Source organism: Perca fluviatilis, chromosome 24 (assembly GCF_010015445.1).
Source record: "Perca fluviatilis chromosome 24, GENO_Pfluv_1.0, whole genome shotgun sequence".
Lineage (NCBI taxonomy): Eukaryota > Metazoa > Chordata > Actinopteri > Perciformes > Percidae > Perca > Perca fluviatilis.
Window position 1 is genome coordinate 9,321,685 of NC_053135.1, and position 20,901 is coordinate 9,342,585.

A 20,901-nucleotide genomic window follows, 5' to 3' on the forward strand; every position below is an offset into this window, starting at 1 on the left:
CACAAATCTGTTCCTGTAAGGAGGGGCGACTGAAGCCTGAATAACCTGTGCTGTGGCTATGGCGCCGTCACAGAACACGGACACGTGACTTGACAGAACCGGAGGGAGAGCTGTGGGAAGATGTGTTGGTGATTTCACAGCTTGTGTGTGCATCAAGGCTGTGCCAAGGCTCACACAAGCACAAATTATGTCCTACCGCTGTATCACAGCTTGGTTAAAAAAAAAAAAACATACAAACTGTCTTTCTCATACTCACACAACCTATGACGTACCTTTCGGGACATTACAACCTGGTGGGGGAAGAATGAAGCCAACCACGCACACACTCACAGGGGTTTTTGGATGTTATTTCAGCGACCAGTGGGGAGGTAAACAAACCCACAGAGGGGGAGAGGAACAGGGACACGGCTCCAGTAAATAAACAACACCCCATGGCCACTGCCATGGCCACACACACACTGACACACACATGGAACAGGTTTAAGATGCATGTTGATTAGAGCTTTATGTGGTAACAGAATGCACACACGTGCAGGTTCACTTTCTACTGTCTAAGGCAATTTCCCAGAAGTCTAAAAAGTCACTGATTTGGTTTGGTGGCTGTTTAATTAACATGAAACCTAATATTTTGTTTCCACTCAGAATAACCCAATAACAGTTCAAGTGCTTCATGTAACCGCCCAGTCCATTCCACGTCATCCTGAAAAGTGATGTAAATCTTCCAGTCACAAAATGTTTATGGCTAATAGCCACTTAAACAAATCAAATTCTCTCTTGGGTTCATATTTTTGTCTGTGTTTTCTCCACTTGGAGCCTGTGACATCAGTACATTTCCGGAGAGAGCGTAAAACATTCTTTTGAATGTTTGCTGATGCGTGTAAACTCGTTGAGTTTAGTTCGAGTTCATGCAAACGGTTGGAAAGGTGGAAGCAGAGCGAACTTATTCGGACAGATAAAGTAGTCTGCATGGAGCGTGGTGAACTCTGATTTATCTAATGCAGCTTATAAACTAAACAGTCTTTCCATTCTACCTGTTGCATCCTTGCATGGGGAGATTAAACCGCAAACCCACACACACACATCCAGTCAAAGTCCGAACCCAACTGTATGTTAATGTAAAAAGCCATTCTAAGGTCAAGAGTTGAGGCCTATACAAACACTAACAATGAAGACAATTACCAGCAGATTGGCCTATTACCAAAATAGACTGCATTCCAGTCTGAGTGTGTGTAACCTTTGCCCCCCTCCCCTTGTGTGTGTGTGCATGTGCAGGTGCATGTGCGTGTGCTTGTGCGTGTGCGTGTGCGTACCATCTGCTGCTAACGAGCTCAGAGTGAACAGGGTCCAGGTGTGGGAGTGTTTAGTGTACACTGGGGGGCAACTGAGCCTCCTGTCTGAGATACACACACACACAGACACACACACACAGCTTCCTAATACAGCATAATCTTGTGTACCTATGGCTTACCATGAAAGAGGTGCTTTGACCTTTTTCGAGATTTGGTTGGTTATTAGTTGGTAACTATGCCAACAAGCCATTTCACAAGAACATTGCAAATTGAAAATTTCTGTTAGGAAAACACACTTAGTCAGGCCAGACAAGGAAATTAAGGCAGAGAGACTCTGGGAGTAAATGTATTATTAAAATCCTTTTTTTGCTGTTCTTAGACTCAAACTACATGTTAAGTGAGATAACAACATCCACCCACCATAACGTTTTAGGGTTGTAAATGGCCTAATAACTTCCTCTTCCTTCTCCTTTGGTCAGCATACAAAAAAACATAACTTATTTATGTTATAAGATACTGTTAGATCTTTGAATGCATTGAAGGATGGGACAGTGATCTAACCCAACATGTTTCACTCCAAACACAACTTCTGCAGTCCCTCCTAACCTCCATTGAGGTGACATTAAAAGCCTGCTTCAGAGATCTAGTAACTCTGGAAGTGCTTTTACAGAATCTTACATTATATAAACATGCAGACTTGTATGTAGGTGAGTGTCTGCATGCATATACTGTGTGTGTGTGTGTGTGTGTGTGTGTGTGTGTGTATATATATTCTGTATTTATTTATTCCTGTGCCAAATCTTTAACAACCGTTTTACCTTCTGTGCCAGCTCAGTTCTCTCCCTCTGTGTTTTATCTGTTTCCTATCCTCCCATGGCGGAGTCAGCAGGATCTCATCACAGTGATTTTTAGGGTGGGGAGGATGGATATCGGGTGGGTTCCGCCTCATCGTGCCAGTCGGATGCAGGGCATGGGGTGAGGTTGCCAACAGGAGGTGGGCATGGGGTGCCAGTCAGAGGCACACACTGAGACACATGCTTAATTAGCAACCAAGATGGATGTAGGGAGAAGGAAAAGGATGGATGGATGGAAGAGGAATAGATGGCAGTACAGGAGGCTAATTATGCCAGTTGAAAAGAGGCGACGAAGGAAAGCAGTTTGGAGAAAAGGCAAATCTGAGCATCTCAGTCACGGGATGAAAGCCCTGCTCAGGCATTGTGTCAAAGCACTTGGACTCTCATTTGAGCTTTATTGTATATATGAGCATCGCAAATTTACAGCAAAGCCAAAAGTGATCCAAGAAATTCATTTCCTGAGCTCCGGCAATACTTTCTGATGAATGCGACAGCTGTGCTGCTCGAGGTTGTGTGTGTGTGTGTGTGTGTGTGTGTGTGTGTGTGTGTGTGTGTGTGTGTGTGTGTGTGTGTGTGTGTGCGTGTGCGTGTGTTTGTGTGTTCCAATGCGTGTCATCTGGCACTGTCAAGGCACGGCTTTCTAATTTGGAAGAATGGAAAAAGTGACTTTCCGCTCATTCACACACGCACCAAACATTCTGCCTGAGCGGTTTGTCAGCTGGCGAGTGACTCGGCACAATTATACACTTTATAAGAAAGATTGTTCCTGATATGTTTAAGATCATTTTCTCTCCCTGATGGCAAAGTATTAAAAGCAGTCTGAAGATCTGCTGATTGTAACAAAGTCTTTCAGCTTTCCAATTTTCCCACATGACACTCATGAGAAATAGGAAATTCCCTGTCGTGTGTCTGTGTGTGTGTACTGGTGGTCTGGCATGGAGTCCAGAGAGAATCTGGCTTTCTGTCAGCTACTGTCTGCTCAGGACATTAACTTTTCCCCTGATAACCACTTACACATGCCACATACAGTACATATTCTATAGATACACACAGCACTGTAAATGATGTCACCAGGTTCAGGATGAGGACATGAACTTGGCATGGTGATCGAGGAATAACAAAGTGTGTGTCATCGCTCTCCACCGGGGCTGTAAAGACTTTTTGGTCACTGTAGGCCTCGGAACTCTAACCTGGATGAATTTTATATTGCGAGACTGAGATTAGTTTTGTGTGTGTGTGTGTGTGTGTGTGTGTGTGTGTGTGTGTGTGTGTGTGTGTGTGTGTGTGTGTGTGTGTGTGTGTGTGTGTGTGTGTGTGTGTGTGTGTGTGTGTGTGTGTGTGTGTGTGTGTGTGTGTGCGTGGTGCGTGCGTGTGTGTGTGTGCGCGTGTGCACGTGTGAGAGGTAATAAGCAAATCAATCAGACCAATGGCTGCAGGCTATTATGTTAATACAATCAATGGACAAATAATTTTACTCATTATATCTAAACACACATTTCCTTCCCTCCTCATCATCCTCTTCCTCTTCCCTTCTGCCCCCGCTTCATAATCAGAAGATGTATTATGCCTTGTTCCACACACACACACACACACACACACACACACACACACACAATCTTCCACCTGAGTCCCAGCTTCTTCCTGAGACTAATGTCCCCTTTACCTCATATTATGCGTCTCTTTGCATAATGTCCCCTACCTAAGGCACACGCACCGCCATCCAAAGATAGAGCATTCACTTCCCAACATCACATTAAACCTGCGGCACAAAGACACACGGCCTCCCCGACTACCACAATATTAACATATACACACACACACACACACACACACACACACACACACACACACACACACACACACACACAGAGGCACAAGGCCACTTGATAGAGCAGCAGCCTTGCCTCTGATGTGCTTTCACTTCCTGGCTCCCATTCAGAGACATTAGAACTCCCTACATTACAGAGACATGCTAATGATATCTGGTAATGCTCCGCTGCTGCATTGACATGCACAATGAGTTTAAACTCATACGTTCGTGCAAAACACAGCGATAGACCGGTCCTCCCTGAAGTCATTTAGACTAGGTATAGTTTATAGTGTGATATTAAATTCTGTGTATGTGGGTGTCGCTTTGATAGCCTGGATCAAACGTATCACTGTTTACCTCTTTAGATTTCCCTGTGTGTATGTGTCTGTCAGACCTGTGATTGCTATCTTATGTACACACATGTACATGTCAGTTTATTGTATGTGCGGCTGCTTTGGTGTGTTTGGCCAGCGCGCTGGTGTGTGCATGTTCCGCTACAGTGGTGCATGGTGTGTTTGACCGATGAAATATCCACTGGGTAAACAGCCTGTGTTTGTATGTGGAAACTCCAAGCCCAGAACCTAGATTACAGATAATTGAAACGGTATGCTCTCTCCTCTCTGTCTACCCCTTGTTTAACCCCACCCCCCCGTATTGTCGTAACCTTACACCATGTCCACGCTTGTGCAACTACATTTGACGGCACATCTTTCTTTATCTACATGTTAGCCTTCGATCCACACACCACTTTTCACACCAAAAAAAAAGCATGAGAGCGTTTCAACACCTTAGATAAGTCTCTGGAACACCATTCTTGGTGAGATATTCCCTCATTTTGATGATGGTGGTTTAGGGCGCTAACTTTTTACTATAAAATCAAAAGATTAGCCCTCATGCCCTGAATGAAATGCATTTACGTTTCTCCATTTTTTATTTATCCAGATTTTTCCTGCAATTTGTCACCCGTCTGTAAGTTACCATTTAGAGCAGGAGGCGACAGAATAGAGGTTTATCCTTCTGAGACGGAGTTGGGTAAAGCTGTGACTGTCCTACTCCCCGACCACATGATGCCTTTAATCCACTGTTTGCCAACAGAAGGAGAACGAAGGAGAAGAGATTTAGCTCTGCTACTGTGGTGTTCCAGTGTGGACCGAGTCGTTTTCATGTAAACAGCGTTTCCATACTTATCCGCCGGAGCGTTGACGTGGCTTTAGTCAGTCGCTTCTTGGTGTGCGGCAATGAGAGCGTGAATAACCCTCTGCCCAAAACTGTAATTTTCTTCATATGACTGGTGTGTTTGCATGAACCGTACACACACATGTTCATCGGAGGGGCACGGCGCTTACATGTGGTTACATGTGTTTATGTTACCACATGTGGGGCATTCCATGAGTTCTCCCGCTCTTTTTTTTTCTTTTTCTTTTTCTTTTTTTGTTCCCACTGAAACCACAAGGCTGCACACAAACACTTGCAGGCTTTAAACACTTAATGTACATCCGCTGAGTTGAAATATTACTGAGGTTGAACATATAGCCAAAGGGATATATGTGTTCTTCCTCAGTAGGCCTATACAAACAGCAAATCGGCAAACAGGCTAACACATCGTTGTTTTCATCAGATCTCTACCTGACTGAATTTCCAGTGAGCAAGGTGAGAGTTCAACACCTTGCTCAAGGGTATTTGGACTGTTGAGTGACTGAACCTTCGACCTTTTTTAGTCTACATACTTAACATTCATTGTCCTGTGTCCCCTCACAGATGGCACCCAGAGGAGCTGAGTCTCGACCCGTGCCTCGCTACGAAGAAGTGGACCAGCAGTACCCCACACACCCCAGGTGAGACCACTGTGTGTGTGTGTGTGTGTGTGTGTGTGTGTGTGTGTTGTATTCCTCAATGCAGTAAATGAAGGGATAACTTCTTGCCACTCCCTCCCTTTGTGTCTCCATCACACACACACACACACACACACACGGCACAGACTAATCCTCCTTAGAGCTTATAATTAAATCTGGAGTGTTTGCCTTGGGAGTGTCTACTCATCCCAGGAATAGGAGTGTTCAGCTCTCCAGAGAGCAGGGCACAGGCAGGAGGATCACACACACAGGCACGCAGAGAGGATGGTTAGCTCTTATGAAGGATGTAAAACCTGTAGTGTGGGTTTAATGGAACTGCACTTGTTCCTTTATATTTGTTTAAATGTTCTCATTTCAAATTAGGCATGTGTACACACATACCTCTCCACATTTCCCAGCTGTGCTGCAGCATACATACATCAGTCCAACCGCACCGGAGTATTACCTGACTCGTGCGCGCGCGAGTGTGTGTATATGCACACGCTGAGCAAACGCCATCTTTGTGATGTTCGCGGCCTCAACAGCTAAGTGGAGCGTGGAGTGGCGTGGTGCGAGGAAAGCGAGGGGAGGAGAATGAGGAATAGAGGGGACACCGGGATTGAGAGGAGGAGAGCGAGAAAAAGAGAACAGTCATTTCATGGGTTATTGCTCCTCATGATATGACAGGCACCTGGGAGCGCAGACATCAGCCCTGGCTCAGGGGAGGACGAGACACACTGAGAATCTGAGAGAGAGGAGGAGGGACATGACCAAGCAGCAGAGGGCCAGAGAGATTGGCCGACTGTAACTGTGGAGACAAACCCAAATGGAGACAGACGCACAAAGGGAGACTCGCATGATCTTTGACAGCTAAAACTATACTTATCGAAACTTTCCTCCTAATAATATAAAAGCAAGTCCGGAAAATTGAAAACCTTCCCAGCCATTCAGATGAATGAATGAGATGAAATGAAAGTTGTGCTTGCATTTTATTGCTATAAAAAAAAAAAGACCAACCATAATCTGTTCCAGCTTCTCAAATTTGAGGGCTTGCTGCTCAATATCATTCTTAATTAAATTGATTTGGATTTTACGTTGTTGGTGAGTCAAACAAGAAATTTGAAGACATCAACTTGGACTCTGGGAAATTATGACTGGCGTTTTTCTCTATGTTCTGCCATTTCCAGTGTTGTTCTAATGTGTTCACTGCATATTATTAAACTGAGGCTTTAATTAGCACTAGCACATTTCCAGTTCTGCAAATTAGACATGATGACAGCAGGTTCATTTTTCTGAAATATTGTACTATATTTAAGCAATGAAGTAGTAGCAGCCATCATATTCTCTGACTTAGGCATAAAGATAAGAAGTCAAATAATGGTTATTACCTCAAGAAATGTTGTCATTGTTGTTTAACTGTTGTTCATCTCCTCTTTGAAGTATTTTTAGGCCCAAGACCCATATGATATCATCTGTTTGAAATGCATATGTTACAGTTAACATGCTTCTGGGGACATTTGCCTCAGCAGAAGAGCAAAAGCACGAGCAACAAAAGGCACAGGGAAAGTGCCAGATAGAGTTTGAACACTATTCAAAGTCACATGTTTGTGGTCTTGTGTCTTATGTTTCTGTAAAAATAAATCACGACTCCTCAGTACCCCAAAACCCCTCAGACTCCCCCTAGCATAAATACAGAGGCGAGAGGAGGAAGGGACGCAAATATATTCCGGTAATTTTTTTTTTTTTCATCAAGGGAGAAAAACAGGAGAAAAGGAGAGAGCAGACACAGCAGTGAATTGAATGCATTTTTCAAAGTGGAGCTGAACTTTGTGCAAAATCCCCCCGGGGGCTGCCATTATTGAAAGCCATTTCCTCTCAAAATGAGTGCGGCTCCACCATTGGCCTGGCTCTCATTAGCATACATTTGGCCTGCCTTTGTGTGGAGCCGGCTGGGGCTGCAGCTGGAGTGGTGGGAGTGATAGAGGTGTGTGTGCGGGCGTGCGTGTGCATGCGTGCATGGATAGTACAGGAGATGTAGCGATGCACCTCACAGATGGGAGCATATGGAGAGAAAGGAAAGATATGAGTCAGAAGGATGGCGATGAAATCGAGGCAGAATCAAGGCGCTCAGGCAGACATTTAAATATTTCACTTTCAGTGTTGTGTTTCTACATTTCAATATGTCCATGCACATTATAGCTCTACTAATTTAAGCGCAGTATGCTGTGGTCTTTTTAATTTGTGTTTTTTAAAATCTTGGTGGAGTGTTGTTGGAGTTTCAACTTTTCTTTCTTCCATATGCCCAAGTGATTTTGACTTTTTGTAAGCTTTAAGGAATATAGTATATTCCAATTTTCTCACAGTCAAACAAAATGCCCTTTTACCTTCTTACTTTCTTGATTGTATCAGAAAACTATTTTCACCACAATCTTGCAGGCCAAAACTTTATTATGCCAAGATCTGTCTGGCTATTCCCACCTATCAAATCAAGAGCTTCTTTGGACCTGAAGGGGTGGATGCCAAAGTAGCAGGGAAAGAAAGTAAACCTCAGCCTGGGACCGAGTGCCGAGAGCTACGGCATGGCAGCCAACAAGAGACGCTGAAGTCTGGGAGTGAGGATTTGGAAAGAGGGAAGTGGCAGCGTGGAGAGGTTTGCCCCAGGGAGGGTGATAGTGCTACTTTGGCTCTTACCTCCCTCTCTCCGTTGGCCATTAACGCCGGGATGCAGCTCAGCCTGCGGATAGGCTCTATGCTTGGGGACGCACACAAACACACACACGGCCATATGGAGAACATTAACATCATTACCAATTCAAAGCAGCAGGTCAGGGGCGCAGCGACCCAGCCCCGGGTTATCCAATCAGAGCACCCCCTGACCCACTCCCCCAAGGTGATTGGATTAGGGGGCCGGGTTGGCGCGGCAAATGTTGCTGGCCGGGGCTGATAATTGGCTGATTAATGTGAAGCCGATGGCCAGTGAGTCAGCGAGCACACCGTACTGGCCTTGTGAAGCTCCTGTCACATCTGGACTGCGGAGATGACCCACTGAGAAGGACGCAACGTGTGTGCGTTTGCGAGTGGCAAAGGTCTTCGCAGGTCCATTTGGTTCCTAGTAACCAAGACCTAACATAGCTGCTTGTTAATTCACAGCCGATCCTTTCTGTTTGGGTCTGTGTGGTTCAGTCTGGGTCTGACTGTCCTCGGGGTCCCTTTCAGATCTGGTCCCTTTTGGATGGCTCTGGTCAGTCAGTCGGCCCACCCATTTGGATTTTAGCAAGTACGTCTTTTTGCGTGTGTGTTTGCAGTCGTTCATTCCAAGGGGCCTCTCAGGTTGGTCATTTATGGAGTGACTGAACGCTAGGTGCTCTCATCAAGCGCTCTCTGCTCCTTCTTTTAAAAAAAACAGGGCAGCCTCTTGATTGTCCTCAGCATGTTGAGTATCCTTCGGTATGTGGGAAAGTGTCCCTTAAGGACTCTCGCCTGACCTTCCTCAAAAAGTGCACACACTTTCTCTCGCACTTGCCAGTCTTACAGCCACTTGGACCTCTCCACCATGTCTCAGCACATGAACCGTTTCACCCCGGGCTGTGTCTGCTCAGGCCCTAATGAGCCATGTCCAGGCTGGACACACCTGGCAACACAGAATAGAAAAGAATAAATGACTCAGCCCTCCTCTGAGTGAAAGCAGTCTGTTGATTCGAATAGTATGACTAAATAAGGAAACATGAGAGGAATATTAAAAATGAGAAACCCTTCTGAAATTTACCCATTCATTTTAGCTTCATTGTCTGATTTTGTCAACTGGAAATAAGCTCCTTGCACAATTGGATGGTTGTATTCATTGCAAAGGTCTGTTATTATTTTAGTGCAGTAATATTGTAAGGGCGCGTAGTTTGGAGCTCTCGATGAATACGGATGGCTTTTTCAAGGTCAGCGAAATCATATTTTCGCCGCACTCGCCCAATCTTTATTAAAACCCAATCCTGCTTTTCAGGGTTTCATAAGTGATCAAGTGTTTCTCTCCCCCCCCCCCCATTGCTGTCCAGCTGTCGAATGACTCACTTTAAACTCACCCAACTCAGTTAGAGTTATTGTCTCCGTAACTCATTTCATTTCTCGGGTCCTGGAGAGTCCTCCTTCACAATAGTTTTTCTGCGTTTGCCCCATAACAGCTGCTGATGTCTTTCCAGGACCCTACGTGATTGGTTTAAAAGGTGATGTGACCCCCTCTTTTATTGTTAAATAAGCAACCCAAGCGCATCTGAAGCAATGTGCGGATTATTTTGTTTGATTTCCCGAGAGCTGTCCTGACCCTTTTGTTATTTGCGGGCCCTTTATGAAGGAACGGGCCCCGTTGGTGTGCAGAGACAGCAGTGTTTGTCCAGCTAACAGTATTTGTGCACAGATGCAGGAAAATGTAATGGAATCAGCAGTAGGAAATGAAAGGGCTTTAGCCAGCTCTGCCACACGCACAGCTAAAGGCACCAGAGGCTCTACCTGTTTACAATAACTCTCTCTTCCTGTCCTCTGATTCCATCAATCCTTTTTGTCTGCGTTTTTGTGTGGCTTCTGTTTATGTCTCGCTTACGTCTCTTTGTATCTCGTCTCGCTCTCCGTCTTCCCCCTTCACTTCCATCCCTCTCTCCCACAGTCTCCCAGGTCTGTGTATGGAAAAAATAAAATCATGGCTTTATAAATAAAACAAAAGATATACACTTTGAGGCCTCTGCGCTCTCCATGAGCTCGGTGAGAAATACAAAAACTGTCATGTACAAGTCTGCATGACATTCGGTCCGCAAATACAGATGGACAGGCAGCTCCGTGGAAGAGACACAGGAGTCAGCATGAATTCAAATGTTCTCTACTTTGCAAAGAATATAGAATAGAATAAAAAGGCATACAGTAACCTTAGCATGAACTGATCTGAAAAATGTAATATGATTTGTGGCGAGCCTAAAAGTTTCTGTATTACTCATCTGTTTCTGTCATTAACTGTTTCAGGTTATTCCCAGAACGTCTCGATTACATGATTACTCTCTCTCTTGGAGTACTGTCCAAGAGGTAAATCCAAGAGGCCTTTGACCTCCTCAGTAATGGCTGCACGTACATTTGGTGGCCCTGGAATGTAAATTTATTTGTACTCATGCAGTCATTTTGATTCACTCTGGATTAGAGCAGCAGTTAAATGCCTTAAATGTAGTACAACTCATTAGAATCAAATGCAATAGAATATTGTAGAATAATTGATACAAGTCTTGAAGCATGACATCACTAAAACGATGAATGAGTCATTAAATGTAAATATGAGCTTTATGAAAGAGTACCTATTCTTAGTTTACATACAGGCTGTTTGACCTGGTGCCTCCCGTCTCTCCTCACCTTCTCATTTCTAACCGAAAGCCCCCACTTTGCAGCCGGACCCACTGCTACCTGCCACTGCTACATTACACATTCCTCGTCATTGCTCAGTATATAGTAGCAAAGAGTGTAAACACGGCCCCATTTAGATTAGGCACGTGCGTCTAGGTGAGAGCCAATTTCCACTGCTGTTGTTGACATAGCCTGGTTTGATTAGCAGAGCTGCCTCTGCGGCCAGGGCCAGAGTGGCTAATGGTTTCCTCTACTGCGGAGCCAGCCGGGCCTGCTCTGTGTCTGTAGCACTCAGCTAGCACAGCGCCATTAGCGCTATGACTGTGTGTGTGTGTGTGTGTGTGTGTGTGTGTGTGTGTGTGTGCGTGTGTGCAGGGTTAGGACAAGGATGAATCTGGAGAATGCATCACACACTAATGACTATGTCAACTTACTGAACATACTGTATTACATCTTTTACATAAACACACACAAATACACACAATAATTGATAACCACGTTTTGGCTCTGGCTACAACTTATCATCGATAGACCGCAGCACAGTGGTATTTCCAGCTACTTTTTTTCTGCAGCGCCGCTGGTATCTCTCCACAAATTATGACCCATTAAACATTTTAGCCAGGAAAGTGTGTGCGGACATGCATATGAATGTCTGTGTGTGGGAGTGTTTGGCAGTGTAGTGCGGCAGCTGTTTTTCTGCAGAGCAATTAATGCATTTTGCATGCAACCCGTGTCTGGTCCTCGTCAGTTGACTAACAGGTGAGCACATAGCTGGCAGATGTGCTTACATATGCATCTGTATGTTCCCACATTAATGAATGAAATGTGCAAATGCAATTTAGGTGAGTGCAGTTCAGTTTGTGTGAACAAAGGAAGACAAACCTACATACATGCATCCTTAAACTTTAAACAGAAGGCAGAGCAGGTAAGTAGTCGTAGGTAGAGAATAATGTATACTATGGAATTGCAATTTCCACCACTGCAGATTTCCAGACATCAACGCATAACTAGAAACGTTTTTAATTTAACTAAATACAACTGTACCATGACTTTATAAACAGTAGGTTTCCTTGAATCCTCTTTATTTATAGCTGCTCTTCCTATATATATCATTGATTTACATTAGTTGTAAATGTGTTACCCCACACCTCCATACAGTGACTAAAATATCATAATATAAGTGAATAGAACATGATTTGAAGTACCTCATAATCCAACATATACTGTTCAAAATTGCAATACATTTGGACACTTTTGTCCTAATATAAATGATGTAAAGCTTCCCTGGTACTTTAGCTGTGGAATCCTGCATTTCTAAACAAAAATATTGGTGAATTCATGCAAAATAATGAATTGACCTTCACTGCATAACATAGTTTTAAAGCTCTAAATGTAAAATCTGTGAACAAATGTATTTGTGAGCGTTTGTGTGCAAGTCTGACGGAGACACATGGTTGTTTTCCAGCTGTTTAGGGCCGGGGTTATTTGGGGGACCAGGATGGTAGGTGTAGGAGTCTAATAAGGAGTGGGGGGCGGTTACTAATTTCCTCCTTCCGTTTCCTAGGCGCAGGTGCAGGGTAACCCCCACCCCCTATTCCCCATGCTACCACCATACACGCAAATTCTTCACTGTCATAAAGCGGAAGCTATGCCTCAATGGCAACACACACTCTCACAGTCCCAGATGGACACTCACACATTTTCCTTTCACCGTTGTAATCATATACACTCCCAACACACATTCACAGGCATACAGTATAAATATGGAGGTAATATTCCGTCTGTCGTTTGCTCACACCACACACACACTCAGAGGGTGGTTGGGAGTGTGGTATATGGTGCTGATGTTCCAGAAGTGTGAGTCAGATGTATTACACGGCGTGTCATTACAGCTTTCCACTCTAGTTGGTCCCTGTGGTTCACATCACACCCTGCACTGCTGCTCTATATAGACCTCAGAGGGACAGACGAGTGGCTACATCTGTCTCTCTCTCGCCTGTCTCCTGCTGAACATGGCTCGTCTTTTTACCCACACAGGAAGTCCCTTTTTGTTCTGTGTGCCTCTCCCTGTCTTTACACCTTATCCATTTTCTGGCCTCTTGTAAATCATGAATGCATCCCATTTAAAGGGCAAGTGGAGATTCAATAACATACAGTTGTTAAAAAATGTACGTATGTGAAGAAATTACGCAATGAATAAGGATGGAAATGCTTTTGCTGGTGAAGAATGAAGTTTCATTGTTGTTCTCCGTAAATTACCTAGTAATGTCGTACCTACTGTCACTGCCATGTCTGTGTGTGGGTGAATAGCAGCTTTGTTTATGATAGCTGTATTACAATCACCAGTACATCATATAATAACACAGAGAAAAAGAACAACTTATCAATCTCTAATGTGTTCTTGAAAGTCTTTCAATTTTCCTTTTCTGACATTCATTCAAAACTATTTCTTTCTTTCAACATCGCTCACGGAAACATCAAATTTCCATTTTTTTTAATTTTGACATTTCACAAGTGTGCGTGAAACTCGCTTGACAGCCAAATGAAAACATGCCTACTGTTTGCATGTCTCTTGTTGTCATAAGATCTTTTTAAGCTAGATTAGCGGAGCCCTTTTAATTGACGCCAACAGACGCCAACCCATGTTTTATTTCGGCAGGAATCTGCCATGTTTGGCATGTTTATTGTAAATCAAAAGCTCTGGAGGAAATTTCCATCCCGTCCTCAGGAAACTGTAACTCACCTGCTGTGTTTTTAGTGGCAGAAGGGTAAACCAATACACAACATCTTCTACATGTAGGTTAATGGTTACCTTTATTTAGTTACTTTTTTGGCGTGTTCCTTCTATGTTTGTATTTCTTTTTCCTTTCTTCCTTCATACTCCTTCTCTTTCACATACTCATAGCACACAAACTTACAGTTACGCAAGTAAACAAGAGATCTCATTCTGACACTCAGAATATACAAGCGCAACCGTGCACTCTCCCTCTGGCTCGCTCTCTTACGCACTGAGGCACACACGTAGTCGAAATGTTTTATTTGGATCCGCTACATTAAATCCAAATTTAAGTAAAATTCAAATACTGTGGACATTAAACATGGTCTGAGGACATTTCAGGTTAGCAAAGGCCCACAGAAACACACACACACACATACTAAGCACATGCATCTCCTAACCAGGCTGAAGCCAGCTGTTTGACCCAGGGATAAGGAACTCTCTGTGGGTCACTGAGGCCCGTGGACCCCCTAATCCCTCAGCTGCTTGGCCACACACACACACACACACACACACACACACACACAACTGCTATTTATTACAAGATGCCAGGGCTTCCCCTATTTTTTATACAATGTGTTTACAATATCACATATCATTTTGATGAAATTAATGTCCAACACAAAAACACAAACTTAAGATACTCCCCTCCCTTCTGCTCCTCCTGCGAACAAAGACACTCACCTCCCTGAAGAAATAGAAGTGCTCCCATATGAGCAGACAAAAGGCAACCCATTCAGAGCTACTACTGCTGGGCGACTATAAGCCATGTAATGCCAGGGTCAAAGGTCATCCAGACCTGTATACTAATGCACTACAGGAATTTATCATTCATCATGTATCCCTTAGTCATTCAGAAAATTGGACAAAGAAGATATTTAATAGTGCTTATTCACCTAAACTAGTACTCATCTGTATTTACGGACTTTTTTTTACCATGAACAGTGGTTAATTGTATAGCAAAGGTATGGTATTTGTTTCCCCTGCATTTGACATCCATAAGTCTCACATTTGCCCACAGGATACTATGTTGTCAAAGGATTACTCCACACATGAATTTATTGTTGCTCCGTATTACAGTTTTGCCCTTATTATTACCTCGGAGGATCTAAAAATAGCGCTGTAGATGAGAAAGGAGGAAAAGATGAGGTGCAAAGATGACGGAGGAATTTGAATAACAGGGTGCACAGGGAGGTGATGAAGAGATATTAAGGGGAGAGGTCACAGCGGTGGCAGAGAAGGAGAGGAAGATGAATATTCAAGTGGAAAAGATGGGGAAAGTGAAGATCTCAAGAGGGGAAAAAGAAGGAGAGTGATGAGGGAAGAACGGGGAAGCCAACGGAGGTTCCTGTCTGTTTGGGTGGCCCTGAGTCGGGTTAAAGACCCAGGTGTTCCCCCTTCTCTACCCCTGTATCACTCCATCCTTCCTTTCTTACCTCCCCTGGTGGCCTTCACCATTTAATCTGGATTAATGAGGAGGTTGACCTTAGTCTCTCTTTCTCTCTCTCTCTCTCTCTCTAGCGCTTTACGTGGAGGAATTTTTTACCCAGACTCCCTCCACATCTGCTTCGTAATTTCAGATGAGATCTCTCTCTCTCTCTCTCTCTCTCTCTCTCTCTCTCTCTCTCTCTCTTATTCTCTGTTCTCGCCTTTTTTTTGGGGTGGGGGGGTAAAGGGGCTTTCTCACCTTATCTCAAGCCTTCACAACGCATGTGTGTGTGTGTGTGTGTGTGTGTGTGTGTGTGTGTGTGTGTGTGTGTGTGTGTGTGTGTGTGTGTGTGTGTGTGTGTGTGTGTGTGTGTGTGTGTGTGTGTGTGTGTGTGTGTGTGTGTGTGCGTGCGTGCGTGCGTGCGTGTGGCTCTGTCTTTCCTGCTCTGCTGAATGACAAGGCAGTGCTGTTCATTCTTGGGACCACCTGTGTATCCGGTCCCACCGCTCTGTTTGGGTGGTCAGGCCTCCCAGCCCACTCTACTGATATCTGCAACACACACACACACACACACACACACACATATATATAGAAATTCACGTCACTACAGTCCATGAATATCCTCAAGGGAAGTCCGCTTATGCATGCATGCACACACACACACACACACACATAAACACAAGCTGTGTGCGACCTAATCTGTGGTGAGTGAGTCATTCTAATTGGCCAGTCAACAGGTGCTGAGCTCGACTCAAGGGACTAGGCAGAGGAGACGCAGGGATAGGATTGCAGAACAAGGGAGCGGCTAAGCTCAAGGCTTCTGTATAATAACTACAGTGGGAGCCATTGTTGAAGGGTGGGAAGTAAACTTTTAAATATGTTCTGTTGCTCTCTGTTGCTGATTGATATAGTTTAATAACTTAAACCGGAGCCAGTTAATGCAAGCGTTAACACTTGCTGTTCAGACCAACAATTTTACTTGCATTTACATGCACCTGAAATTTCCCCAGTTAGATTAATCCCAGGGAAAAGAATATATTTTATTACACGTAGAATTTTTAATTTTAAGTCCTGAAACTGAAGTGACACCAAGTAGCCTCTGTAAGTATATACACATTGCTGTGGTCAAACACCAGTTTGTGCACATGAACAAGTAGAGTAGCATGTAGCTTGTAGCACTGTGTGAATAACCTCACAAACAGAAGATAGGGAAGAAAATGATCGCTGGCTTAGTGGAGAGTAACTAACTTTCCTTGTGGCTGAGAAGCCTTCAATCTGGACATCCTGTTTCATAACTGTGTTTCAGCTTCTCACCGGTTACCTGCAGTAAAATGCCTTAACTAACACAGACCCTTAGAGCGTGTGCATTTGATTTGAATGGACCCTTAACTACTTCTAGATTGTAGGCGATCCCTCTCACCCCGGTCCCCAATTTTGTTTAAACACTCCCCTCTGGCAGGACCAGAACCTCACGGCACAAAAACACTTTCTTCCCGACTGCAGTGGGCCTCATCAACAAGGTCTGGGACCCCCACTGACAGACTCTACACCTTACATTAACACACATCCTGGACTATTATCCCTGGCCATTGCATATATTATATATACTCTGAGCTTTTGCACATCACAATATTTTTGCACACACTGCACAATCTGCAGCCTTCTTTTCCTTTCAGAAACCGTTATATTGCATATATTTGTTAGTGTCTTTTAACATATATATTTATTCTGTGTGTATGTTCTTGACTGTAGTTGTACTTTGCTTTATTGTTTATTTCCTTTCTAATACGTTGTTTGTATACTGTATGCAACTAACACACCAAGGCAAATTCCTAGCAAATGCAAACTGCAATAAAATCTGATTCTACTATATATGGCCCAAAATAGGTCGTGTTGTGGCTTATGTTAAAGTTTGTAATGCCAAAACGTATCATTTATGATGCCAACAGGGCTCATATTAGATCCCCATTATTAAAAATAGGAGCGTTTCCTTTACAGCTAGGCCGACGAACACCTGACTTTTAGATTTGCTTACTTGCTCCAGCTAGACATGTGTGGCACTGGAAACAGCACATAAGATGGAAAACATTTGAATTGGCCGGTGAAAGGTGAGCAGCCCTCCCTTTTCTTATCTCCTCTCTCTCTCTCTCTCTCTCTCTCTCTCTCTCTCATTGTCTCCCGCTCTCTTACTTTCTCTCCAGGTCCCTATCTTTCTCAGTCTCTCTCTCTCTCTCTCTTTCCTTCCGTCTCCCCGAGGCCTGCGTGTCGCCTTACCCAGGGGTTTAGCCCCTAATCACCCAGAGCTAGTGGGAGGGAACCGGAGACTTCCAGCTGGCTGCCTCGTTACTGCAGACCCCTGGGACACACACACACACACACACACACACACACACACACACACACACATTCCTACACACTCCAGCTAAACACACACACAACCTCATATATGCTTACCAAGGCATTTGGTGTTATCTCTTGGCATCTCTCCATCCACGTACCCCCCCACAACTCGATCCTGCCAAGGCCACAGCCTCGCCACGTAAACTGAATAACAGGAGGAGGCTTACAGCAGGGGGGGGGCAAATCTCTGGCACGTCCTCTACTTCAAACCAGTTTAAACCAGAATTAAATATTGTCTTCATATACATATATATATATGTGTGTGTGTGTGTGTGTATGTGTGTGTATGTGTGTGTATGTATGTATGTATGTGTGTGTGTGTGTGTGTGTGTGTGTGTGTGTGTGTGTGTGTGTGTGTGTGTGTGTGTGTGTGTATTTTTACTAATGGTCCTACAGACTAGCTCCAGGCTAATATCAGGTACATTCACTACTTTACAATTGTTCACAGACGAGTATATTTCTCTTTCAGGAGGGACCCATATGATTACCCCACCCACTCCAGACCCGTGCCCAGAGAACCAGCCCCCTACTCTGGCCACTACCATGACCCTCCTGCTTCCAGCCAGCCCGGCCGTGTGCAGCTCCCCCAGACGGGCCCGCAGTCCCATCAGGCGCCCAGCAACCCGCGCTACTACCCCTCATCTCCCCACGCAGGACAGCAGAACCGCGCAGCACTGAGGCAGGACGTTCCACCTTCGCCCACTGCAGGCCGCAGAGGGCGGCACACCTACGAAGCCGTTGGAGGACGAGGAGACGGATACCGGCAGCGCAGCCCCGGCCGCTACACCAGCCCCGAGCGCTACGGAGACCAGAGGCAGCCCGACCCAAGGCGGAAGAACCCCTTGATAGATGCAGTGTAAAAGCTACTCTTGAGTGACAGACCCCTCTCATCTAAGCCCCAGAAGTGCAATGAGATGGAGTCAATCCTACAAAGAATATAAATAACTCCAAATACATGTGTTTCGTGAAACATGATATCAGCTGCCTAGGCTTCCATGTGGATAAGTGAGATTTTGCCATATTAATTTATCTGATCAAGAACGCTGAAAGCAATAAGTGACAAGCTGAGAGTCTAAAAAAAGGCTTATTTTCAGAACCATCTGGTCATACCTCTCTTCACAGGCCAAGACAGATTTAACAAGGACTCGTGTGTGTGTGTGTGTGTGTGTGTGTGTGTGTGTGTGTGTGTGTGTGTGTGTGTGTGTGTGTGTGTGTGTGTGTGTGTGTGTGTGTGTGTGTGTGTGTGTGTGTGTGTGTGTGTGTGTGTATACATATACATGTTTGCAACCACTGGTGTATATTTGCAAGTGTGCCAATGTTTATATCAACAAGATGTTATTTTGACAGATTTTATATTGTAGATTTGAAATTAAATTAAGGCAAATAAATGAATGACATAGATATATATAGATCACTTAGTGATGGTGTATAGAATCAAGTCTTTTCCAGTATTTTGCACAAGCTAATCAAACTGAAGGAAATAAAGAAGGAACACCTTGACCAGCCAGACCAGGAGACACAGGAAGTAGAAGTGGACAAACAGGAAAAGGGAATAACTCCCGTTCAAAGTATCCTCTTGTCCTTGATATTTTGTCTCTTGGACTTCCTTTACATCCTGCTGTCACACTTATTTTTTTTTATATTTTTGCCTTTACTTAGTTGAATGTGGACGTGACTAATACATTTACTGTACACTCGTTGAAGTATAAATGCATTGCAAAATGTATTTGTGATATTTTTGTGGTGTTTCTAATCAAAATGTATACATCTTGATCCAAACACAAGCTAGAGATTATAAAAGCAAGCTGTGCGACTCGTCATACACGGTGCAGCTAATAAAGAGCTTAATGAAACATTTGATCTTTTAACATATCACTGCTTAACGTCGCTGTACTGAAAACTCACTAAACGTGTCAACGGTGCTTTGATTCAAACATGCTGTCAAATAAATCATTTTTTTATACAAATATTTTGCATTGAATATTTTCAATATCTTTCCCTCTGAGCCGCACCAAACCGTTTCCTCCTATTTCTTTGTTTCATGTGACAAATTATCCGGACTATGCATATTTAAAATACTCACTCAAACTACGACAACACTGTGAGTCATCACTTTAAAAATGAATTAAAATATTCAGATTAATTTCTCTGAGCACAATCTCCAGATACATTTGCCCTGTGAGATGACAGATAAGAGTAGCCAGCGTTCTGATAATGACTAAGTCATATTCAACAATTAGAGGCAAGGAAATCTCCACTAGAAAATGATTACTGCCCAATTTGCTCTCAGAAATAAAGATGGCAGTGATTGGTGAAATTAGACTTAAAATGGGGAATAATTAGAGTGTGGAGAAGGCTTTTTCTATCAGTTAGTGTTTAATTAGCGTCACGGCCAACGAGGACCGGGCCTCTGCTGATGCGTCTCGTCTCTGCACCACTTTGACCCTTTCTTCTGTGAGCTGAAATAGACTTTTCACACCAGCCAGCACAGGCAGATAAATGGTTGGTTTTATTTCAACCAATTTTAAGCAAATTAACTCTTTGTGCACACACCAAGTATCCTAACCTACTTCAGATGAGGAGCAAGCTATCAGGCCAAGTAAACAGTAATAAACAAATGCTAATTATAACCCATTTCTATTCATATAGTACTTTTCAAAACAACATTACAATGCATCCCCAAACCAGAATGGATACAAGCTGGATAAACAATGAAAGGAAAAAGCACAGCAGCTGTCTGCTGACCATCCTGTGATGACAAAACGGTTCAAAATGTCTTGCTTATACATTGAACTCGTCTAGCACAAGCAAAGATGAAAAGCAAAGTCACGTTTCACACTTTTAAAGAGGGGTTTCTCACATTTGAGTTCATTAACGGGCACATTTACCATTACCATGCCGTGCCGTGATAATGCCGTGATAATGGCATTATGCGATGCTAATGCAGTGGTAAGCTCCCTTTAGTAAGCCGTTCAAAGACATTCCAGGTTATGAAATGTGTGTCAGCTGAAAATTTTGCATTTATGGGCTATTTTTTTAGTCAATAAAATCCAGAAGAGGAACAATGAGAGAGGGCCCTTGAACACACCAACAGGAAGATTTTTTGAAACCAGTACCTCCTCAAATAAATACATTTAACCA

The 20,901-nt window shown here is 43.8% G+C and overlaps 1 protein-coding gene across 3 annotated transcripts in view; it reads left to right on the top strand.

Annotated features, from left to right (window-relative positions):
- Positions 1-19,729, top strand: part of pard3ba (par-3 family cell polarity regulator beta a) — a 143,896-nt gene extending 124,167 nt beyond the window's left edge. For all 3 annotated transcript variants that reach the window (XM_039793245.1, XM_039793246.1, XM_039793247.1), the window contains 2 exons: positions 5,712-5,788; positions 18,230-19,729. In XM_039793245.1, the coding sequence (XP_039649179.1) occupies positions 5,712-5,788; positions 18,230-18,620 (468 nt within the window). In that variant the 3' untranslated portion in view covers positions 18,621-19,729. The remainder of the gene's footprint in view (positions 1-5,711; positions 5,789-18,229) is intronic.
- Positions 19,730-20,901: the final 1,172 nt, after the last annotated feature.